Source organism: Dipteris shenzhenensis, chromosome 13, assembly GCF_047967505.1.
Source record: "Dipteris shenzhenensis isolate YYH24624 ecotype China chromosome 13, Dip_SZ_1.0, whole genome shotgun sequence".
NCBI classification, from domain to species: domain Eukaryota; kingdom Viridiplantae; phylum Streptophyta; class Polypodiopsida; order Gleicheniales; family Dipteridaceae; genus Dipteris; species Dipteris shenzhenensis.
The window spans coordinates 22,819,022-22,829,234 of NC_141608.1; the positions used below are offsets into that span (position 1 = coordinate 22,819,022).

A 10,213-nucleotide genomic window follows, 5' to 3' on the forward strand; every position below is an offset into this window, starting at 1 on the left:
GACCATCATTTGTTACTCCCCACCTATCGATAATAAGTGAATAAAAGTGGATCAATTTGATAAGTGTCAAAATAAAAAAATGATGCCAATAGTAAATGTGTAAACCACCTCTGCAAAATAGATATAAAAGTTAGTAAAATAATGTGGATCACAAAATGACTAGGGATTGTCCATGCTAAAGAATTATCTAATGGGCGTGAATTAAATATATGGCACTAGCCCAGACCAACAGCTAGTTGGTAAATCAAAGTGTGTGTTTAGATTAAAAATTCCCATCAATAATTGAGCCATACAATTAATTCCATCAATTGGATAAAAGGTAAAAAAAGGGGAACATATAAGGAAAAAATGTTTGAGACATCTAAGTTGAAAAATGCAACAACTAGAGTTTGCAAAAATTTCCACCGAAATTAAGAACTTTTAATAATATTGAGTTTGACAAACATAATATTGGAAAAAGATGTCGAATCCTCAGGCAGTTCAAGTTTCGAGGTCAAGGTCTGACAAAGTGCGAATTGTACTAGCCTAATCTATCACTTAATGAGCATAAAGATCATGGAGGATCAAACCAAATATGGAAAGCGATGGGGAGAGAGACAGGAAGTATGAAACACTCAATCTATTCCAAATGTGCTATGTCAACAACACATGATAGGCCTCTTATATAGAGAGTGCCCTTTGAATAGTCAACACATGTGGGGTCCTCTAATCTGCATCTCTCCTTGTGGATATCCTTGATCCACATCTCCACATCATCCTAGGGTGGCTACTTTGATTCTTTCCTATACCATACCTTAGCCTTTAATCTATGTGCTCATAGCACCACAACTCTCAACACCTCCCCTTGGTGCCATGATCCTTTGGCTACTACAAGGTGGTCAAATGTGAGTTACAGGATCTAACCCTCCCCTAGATGCTTACATGGCTATTCTCAAGTGGTCAGGTTTGATTTACAAACATATTTGCTTCTCAATGCTTGATGTCAATGGCATTGTCTTCTTTGCTTAATGTAGCTTGATGCATGATTCTTTTTTCTTCCATGTGCCTTAAAGCTTTATGTGTGGATGCCATGTTCTGGGCTATGGTCATCTCATGCAATGCACTTATGCTTTTGGCATGCTTTGTGCATTCATGCATTGCTTTTCCATTTGTTGCAAAGGTCTTACCAATTGATTTCTTTCAATATTGGCAGTGTCTAATTGCTAACAATAATTATGACTTGACAAGTGCATAGAGCTTGAAAAGGCGATCACTTTTCCTTTTTAGAGCTGTCCAAATTCTTCCTGGATTGGAAGTTACGGCTTGTCGAAGTTTTGATCAAGAAGAGGGGCAATCGATGATGTGGCAAAGGTTGTTCACATGCAGCTTGTAGGACTGTGCTTGGCAAGGAGCCCTATGCCACGTGGCAACTAGCTAAACCAAACTTACAAAGACTTAACCATGGTAAGGTTAGTTTAACCATAAACTTAACCACGGTTAATTAACCAAACCTAACCATGGTAAATCTTTACCATAGTTACTTGACCATTGACCAAAACCAAGGTCAATGTGACTTAATCTTGGCAATTGGGATTCCACTTTACTGGAACCAACCTTTAATCCTTGATTACCTCCTATCTGCCACTCCTATCTGCCACGTGTCAGCACAGGCAGTGAGGAGCTTAGGATTTTTGAGGTCTATCCTTAGAGGAGATGGTTGCGAGGGCATTCAGAGAGGTCGTTTAGGGCGTTGTGAGGAGAGGTGTTGTTTACTCAGCTCTTCTACACTCCAGTGTCCCTCTTCTATGCTCTTCACTCAGCTCTAAGGCCAACGGGTTGCTCACAGGACCTCTCCCAAGAGTCAGTGTGGAAGGCGATGCCGCAAGATCTAGAGAAGCTTGGCATGGCTAGCTGTCTGTGGAGAGCTCCTACCTCTAGAGCCTGGTTCGTCCATCTGTAGAGCCGCTTGTGGAGTCTGTAGGCTCAAAGGTATGCATGCATCCTACTTGTTGGAGGCTATTGGAGAAGGCTGGAGGTGTGCGGCTGGCTGCTGTTGGCTGGTGGGCGCAGTTGCCTTTGTGAAGCAGTAGACATCAATGGCTCTTGTAGAGAAGGTTGAAGGAAGAGGGTCGCTTTTGGAGAGCATTGTCGTAGCAGTGTAGTATGAGGCTTGTAGGAGGCATTGAGAGCTGTTTGGGCATTGTAGATGGGCTAGCGATGGTGGAGCTCATGGCTAGAGCCTAGTGCATGGTTGTTGAAAGGTGGCAGATAGAGCTTTTCGTTGGATGCACCCCATGGATGGAGAGGCTATTGGAGTCGGCTGGCTTGTAGCTTGAGCGTTGCCGATGAACTATCGAGTGACTTGTGGGAGCGTTCGTTGAAGCTTGTAGGAGCTCAGAACCTAGGGCTCAATTGAATGAGCAAGGCCTTTGGAGGCCACTTGTGAAGAGCTTAGAGCCTTGGGGAGCTTGTGATGTGTGTTGATGAAGCTTTGGCTATCATTGGAGAGCCGGCTCTCTTGCATGAAACCTTTAGAGGAAGGCACTACTACTAGATTTTCTCCACTAAGGGCATTAAGCTCTCTCCCTCCCCCCCCCCCCCCCCCTCTCTCTCTCTCTCTCTCTCTCTCTCTCTCTCACATGCATAGGCAACTATGAAGTGAAATCACAAACACTTAGGAGAGAACGGAAATCTCTGAAGAATAAACACCACTCAATCAATGGAACTGGACATAAATTCTTTGAAAGAACTCTCAACTCCTCACTCCTGAAATGTGTGGACAGAAAATGCATGCAAATCATCTCTCAAATGGACAAAATTTCTTACTTAATCTAAAACTACAACTAACCTAGGAGAAAACATGTGCTCCTAAGGTAGGCCTGTAACTAATCTAGGAGACTAGACCTAAGCTCTGATACCATGACAAAGTGTGGATCGTACTAGCCTAATTTATCACTTAATGAGCATAAAGATCATGGAGGATCAAACCAAATATGGAAAGCCAGGGGGAGAGAGACAGGAAGTATGAAACACTCAATCTATTCCAAATGTGCTATGTCAACAATACATGATAGGCCTCTTATATAGAGAGTGTCTTTTGAATAGTCAACACATGTAGGATCCTCTGATCCACATCTCTCCTTATAGATATCTTTGATCCACATCTCCACATCATGTAGTCCACATCCTAGGGTGGCTACTTTGATTCTTTTATATACCATATCTTAGCCTTTAATCTATGTGCTCATGGTACCACAACTCTCAACAGAGTCCACTTACCTCCTACCATCCAAACAAACTAGGTGTTAGAACATCATAATTACCTTAAAGTATACAGGTAATGCCTATTTTCCTAGCTTGTTATCGCTTTATCTAGGAATATAGACAACTATATGGATTCTTAGATTAAAATTTTTTTAAAAAGTTTAAGTCATAAGTGGAGTTTAAGTCAAAAGTGGAGTAAGGAGCGAATGAGTGCATGGGTTGTAAAAGGATTAGAAGAGGTATGGGAGGATTATTGTACTTGGTGTGTGGGGTGGTTAAAAAGAGAGTGTAAAGGGGAGATCTTTCACGGGAAGGAGCGAGGGGTACATAAAAGAATAATTCATTGTTGGGGAAGTATACATGTGTGTGTGTGTGTATGTGTAAAGAAATAAGCATCTATGTGTGACATACATGTGTGTGTGTGTGTGTGTGTGTGTGTGTATGTGTGTGTGTGTAAAAAAATAAGCATCTATGTGTGAGATACATGTGTGTGTGTGTGTATATAAAGAAATAAGCGTTTATGTGTGTAAAGAAATAAGTATACATGTGTGTATGTGTGTGTGTTTGTGTAAAGAAATAAGCGTTTATGTGTGAGATACATTTACTAATAGAAATTATTATGTGTGTGTGTGTGTGTGTGTGTGTGTGTAGCTACATATCTTATAGAGCCATGTGTCATTACTTAGATCAATCTCTCCTTACTATGCTAAAGTCTTCGATTAAGACTTTTTAGGTGACTTCTCATCAACGCTTAGGTAAAGTGGCTAGAGCTCCATTGATATCTTCATGAAAATGTTAACAATAGTTGGGAACTAATAATTCTTATTTATGCAATATGTTAATTTTGAAATGTGCTTAAAAACTTAAAACAAGGACATATTGTGGTTAGGAATTAAGTCATCAATCCAGTAAGACATGGGAAGCAGGAGGAGAGGGGAAGCGAGGGGAGGGAGGAGAGGGGAAGGGAGGGAGGGAGTACTTGCATGGGAAGGTGGTGGAGGAGCTCGAGGAAAGTTGTGAGAGAGAATAAGGAGAAGTAGAGTTTTATAGGAAATGGGTAGCTTTTAGGTCAAGTCAGCTTTATTAGTTTTTTAGGTCTTTTTAGTTCTTTTAGGTTCACTATAAGTAGAACGTTCTTCATTCTCTCTTTCATTCAAAGTTCATTATTTCACACTCCACGCTTCTCTCCTCTCAGCAACCTATTGCAAGATTCTCAAAATTTTCAAAATGTTGTAATACTAATTAATAGAATGAGAGTTAATTGGTTAGCTAAGTAAAGTGAAAAACTTGCAATACATTACACTTATTTACCTTCATATTCAGACAAAATTGAACATGTGAAATTTTTTTATATGCATAATAAAATTATCATATTGAATTGATAATTAGTGTAAAAATATTGCTAAAAATCAAGATTCATGATTCCGCCATGCAGCTTGGCAGTGACCCTGGAATGCGAAAATAAGTTGAGTCGCCGTGAAATTATGGGATCTGCCCCGCTGAATCCTTGTCATCGAATGATCTCCAAGAAGGACGACTTGGAGAAGATGAAACCTCAGGAAAGAGAGTTGCCCGTGGAGAGAATAAAGGTTGCTTGAAAAGGAGCGGAGGAGGGAAATTGTTTCAGGGTGCCCGCCTGAAAAACGGCTAGGGTGGAGGCAGAGATGAAGCGGAAGTCGATGGTCCTGGGACAGGAAGGCCTGGGAAGCCTTCGCGGTTCGGGCGTAATGGAAACGGCCAAGGGGGAAGAGACGGGACGTTTACTGATGGCTGTTGGGGTGGCATGGGTGGAGAATTGTCTAGGACGCCCGTAGGTGGCGGCAGATTTAGATCTGTGAAAGGAGGGTGTAGAGGAGGAACGAAGCTGCTCTGGTCCGTCGGTGGGCTGGACCCAACGATGGGTGGCAACCCAGAAAGAGGTGGCAATGGAATTGGGCCACCAACCTGAATGGGTGGAGACGACGGAGGGAACGAAGGAGTCTCAACGTCGGGACCCGGTGGAGGCGACGATCCTACTCCTGGCAGGCCGCCAGCTCCCAAGCCAAACGCCCGAGGATCGAAGATGTGGTTGATCCCGTGAATGGCGAGCATGTTGTCCATATAGACATCGGGATCAGCGAGGGGAACGTCGTCAATAGTGAAGGGACGAAAGCTGTCGTTGATGCTGGTAACGAGGACGCTGTAGCCGACGAGGAGGGTGTCGAGGCGGGTGCCGAGGGGGAGGGAGGAGAGTTCTTGGGAGGGGAGGCGGCGAGCAGTGACGATATGGTAGCGAAGGAGGGGCAAGAAGAAGTCGGAGGGGAGGTCAATGGAGGAGAGAGCGAGGTCGGAGGGGGCGAAGAGGGTGTATCCGGGGCGGTTTGCAGGGAGGAGGAGCTCGGCGTTGGAGAGCTGGATGGCTGTGGAGAGGATACTGTAGCCATAGTTTCGAAGGACTTCAACGACTATTTGATTGTAAGCAGGGGACTGTGCTTGCACGGAGGAGCTCATCACTGTTACTGCAGCTGCTATGCAATAGAACAGCAAAAGGAACTTGGCTTTGTTGTTGCAAGCTTCATTACCTGAAGGTGGCCGGGAGGACTCCATGGCTTTGCATTCACTGCTTTTTGAATTCTCTCTTTAAGAGAATGCCCCCCCTCCCTTGGGTTGCTTGCTAATTGGAGAGAGGCGGATGCAGGTGCTTGTTAGTTGCCTCACGAACTCCACACATTGAGAGACAAAGAGCGCTTTTTGAAATCGATTTATTTAACGTGGAGCAACATGAGAGCGTGTAGGTACTCCTTAGTTGCCAATGACCGAGACACACATCCCTTCCCTCGCTCTACCTCCTTATGCCAATGACCTCTCACACATCCCTTCCCTCCCTCCTTCTACAAGTCCAACACATGCCTTTATGTTGTGTAGCAATACACATGCATGTGCCTATGTATATGCGCACATGCGCGCACGCGCATGTGTGTGTGTGTGAGAGAGAGAGAGAGAGAGTGAGTGTGAGTAAGTGAGAGAGAGAGAGAGAGAGAGAGAGAGAGAGAGAGAGAGAGGGAGGGAGGGAAGGAAGGAGGGGCGAGGGGAGATTCAAAAAATAGGGAGGACGAAGGAGAAGGTTGCTAGAGTGTTTCCATGAAAGTGTGCACCATGTAATTTACAATTCATGCATCAAGCTTCAACTCGTGCTCCAAATTCTTAGAAGAGCCATCAACAAGTAAAGAAGCACTAATAAGGCAAATAGAAGTTTTATAATAAAACAACACAAAGCCAATACATTGTGAGACATGAAGTTTCGAGTTCTCACATAACCAAATTCTTCCATAGATGAACCCACATAACCAAACTCCCAATAAATGGATGTATACTAGCCTAGATCATCGTCGCCTTACACCTTTAGAATATGAAGGTACAGGCATCTAAAGCCTTAAGAATATGAAGGCATAGATGACCTTAGGCTTATGTAGGTCTAGGGATAGCCTTAGGCCTTTGTAAGGCGTTAGCGATAGGGAAATTTCTCTTGTTAATTGGCGATGCCTGAGGTTGGTTAGACATACCTCCTAGCATGCAACCTCCCTATAGTTGCTTTGCAATGGGAAAGTTCAATTTGCAATAGGGAAGTTTGATTTCCAGGACTCTTTGTCCATGTGATTACCTTGTTCTTGTTAGGTATTTCTACAGCTGTTGCTTGGAGCTTGACTATGATATTTATCTCATTGTCTTGTACTAGTGATTCAATTGCTCCTTTGTTATCCATCAATTATTTTGTTATCTTTCTTGCTTACATTCTTCTTTTTTCCCTTCTTCTTAACTTTGAACTCTGGACACATGGCTATACACCAACAATTGTAAAGACCTCTAAACCTAGTAACTGTTGTGCTATCGGTTCCTTTGTGTAGAGTATTGTTACTTATAAATTATTTGATGTTTTTATTTAAAAAAACTTGCCAGCTTTAATTATAGAGGGTGGATCACGCCCTAAAAGAGACTTAGTACAAGAAGATGGGAAACCCTCAAGGCCTACACTTAGGGAGTAGGGTAGAAACAAGTCACAAGAAGTTTATGATAGGCAAGAGGCAACCTGAAGCAATTACTAACTAGGGAGTCGAACCTGGCCAAGTCAAGAAGATTAACCTTCACTGAACTAAAGATCAAAGACTCACAATAACCAATCCAACCATCTCAGAAAACCATTTGGTTTCTAACACTTCAAATAGATAGATAGACAACACCACGAATATACGGCCAACATGTCTTGAAGGTAGATGGGAGAGCCAACACATCACCTAGCAAGAGCCGTAACTTCCCATTTGATTCGATGGTGAAGTGAGCCGTCGGGGGGGGTGCACTACTTAGAAACCCTATGTATCACGTGCGTTCAAGGGGTATTAAAAAAAACCCTCAACTAAAATTTTCCCCCCAATAAAAACACCCCTCTTTACTTATGAACCAAGTGATTTTTTTTTAAAGTTGAATTAAAAAACCCCTCTTGTTATTGTAAATCTGTTAAAATATTCTAAAGTTGAATTAAAATACCCCTCCTTTTGAATGCATGTGGTACACCAAAATTTTATGAAGTGAACCCCTCGAGAGTGAGCCATCAGACTAGCCTTGCACATAGCTTTCTTAGCTCGAGCCCAAATCCCTCCAGTGACAAGGCATCGCCACATTAGATGGGGCATATATTCCAAACACTAGCCACAAACGGACAACGGGTATTAACTTGCAAATGCTTCACTAGCTTGCCTCTGAGTGGTAACCATTGATGGGCAACCTTCAAAACAAGGAAGCTAATAGTCCCAACCTTAGAGTCCCTGCTAGATTTCTTTAAATTTGCAATTCCACCAACCTGGTGAATGATACAAACCCCATCTTTTGTTTAGCTCAAGGACACCACCCCAACCCATGTGCAAGCTTCTATAGAGGCGCCTAGTAGAGAGCTTAGTTAAGGACGTCTTGCCACAATACCATTGCCTTGGTCTCATATCTCTCGACAGCAATTTAGTGTTTGTTGGCCATCGCATGATCTAATTAAAAAAGCGGTCTCTTTGACACTCAAGGAGAAGGTACAACAAATGTTCGAATAGGCCACCATGAACCTTGTGCACATCCCACATATGATGCTAGTACCTCACACCTTTCTTGTATAATATACTTCAAGTTAGTGGGATGTTGAATAAGGAAGCCAAAGACCCATTCACTATTAAAGCTTTGCTCCACCAAATAGATTGCCATAGGTTGGCATCACCCCTCAACCCACCAAATCCTTTCCAAGTATAGCAATTAATAGCATCTTTCCATGAAGACCCTTGATCTGCAAAGGGGAATCTGAAATTTGTTTCTCATACCATGTGGGATCTTTCCAAAGCCCAACTCTAGAATATTTGCAGTTATCCATGAAGGAGTGTGCAAGCTCTTGACCTAAGGCATATTGGAAGTAAACAACTTGGGAAGCCATTTTCCCAAAAGAGATACATTCTTCAAAGTTTAGAGAGACAGCTGAGATGCCCAAACCAAATTCTTTGATGTTAATAGGTTTCATGCTAGAATAAGCAGTAGCTTGTTTTGCTTTTCCTTTTTATTAGTGGATTTTTGGCCATGAAATATAGCATCAAACATTGCCCAATCCTTCCCAATGGCTAATTTTATTCTCATGATGACTTTGCATATGTCCTCAATCATCTTGGTCGAGAATGATCCCAACTGCTCTTTCATATCCTCATGCCATCCTTTGCTAAAGGACTTGACTAATTGTCATTCTATTAATGTCAACCTTTGTGGTTTAATATTACCTTCAACGTATTCTATCAATGTATCCTTATTGAGATATACTCTTATCAAATTATCCATATTCATTTTCTTCTTTTTGAACACATTAAATTGAGCACTTTTCCATTAAGACAATGTACATACAAGCAAGAAAGTTAACATGATTGCAATTTTATCATATCAAAATAAAAGAAGAAGCTACCTATCATACTTTTTGCATATTTTTATCTTCTCATCAAGCCTGTATTTTGTAATGCTTGGATGATGCTAGCATATATTGCATCCTCATCTATTTGTAGAAGTTTAAATTTGATCTCCATCCCATGACAAATGTATCTATAGGTCATGAGGAAAGTTGATGATATTATGACTCATAGCTCATGATAGAAGTTTTGATGTTATCAAGTCATGTCATAAGGTGAAACAAAATAGCATTGAGCCATAATATGATTTGAACATGGGAAATTAGAGCTATATTTATGCTAGGATTATTTCTTCGTGCTTGTAGGGTATATGTATTGATTAGATGGAATTTCCTTCTATAAGGAAATTTGTAGTAGATACTGACCCCCTTACCTTGCACTCAATTTTGGAGTGCATTTAGCTTCAAATTTGAACAAAGTGCCAAGGCTTAATTGTAGAGGCACTTGTGCTCTAAATTTTCAGCTAAAAAGCTCCTAAAAGGGAGTGTTATGACAAATTCAATGATGTTATCAAATTCTATCATAACTTATGACAAAACTTGATGCTTTTATCCAGTTCTATCACAATCATGCCAAAATTTGATGATATCATCGACTTTCATCATAACATTCGCTACAACTCGATTTTGCCATCGAAGTTAGGGTTAGCTTTATGACATGGATCAATGATATCATCAAATTATGTCATAATTTGTGAAAATTTTTAGGGTTTAGGGTACTTTTTGGGCAAAAACAAATCTTCGAGACCACATTCACAATTAGATTTTTTGCAATTTTTTCTCTAATCGCCTCTCTTTTTTGCAAGATTTTTCCTAGGTCACCTCTCGTATAGAGTTGCCTACTATCTTCCAAGCTTGATTTTTTATCTTAGCCACATAAAAACTGCCTATGATCTTCGAAGCCTCTCTTAGAGAGAAGCCTGTGATCTTTGAAGCCTGACTTTTTATCTCAGCCACATAAAAATTGTAATTGATAATGATCAGGTGTAAGCATTGTCATCAGAACCTCAACCT

The 10,213-nt window shown here is 41.4% G+C and overlaps 1 protein-coding gene across 1 annotated transcript; it reads right to left on the reverse strand.

Annotated features, from left to right (window-relative positions):
- Positions 1-4,641: 4,641 nt before the first annotated feature.
- Positions 4,642-5,829, reverse strand: LOC147895180 (uncharacterized). The gene has a single exon (XM_087383423.1). It carries the CDS (start codon positions 5,827-5,829, stop codon positions 4,891-4,893), a length of 939 nt encoding a protein of 312 aa, XP_087239549.1. The 3' UTR covers positions 4,642-4,890.
- Positions 5,830-10,213: the final 4,384 nt, after the last annotated feature.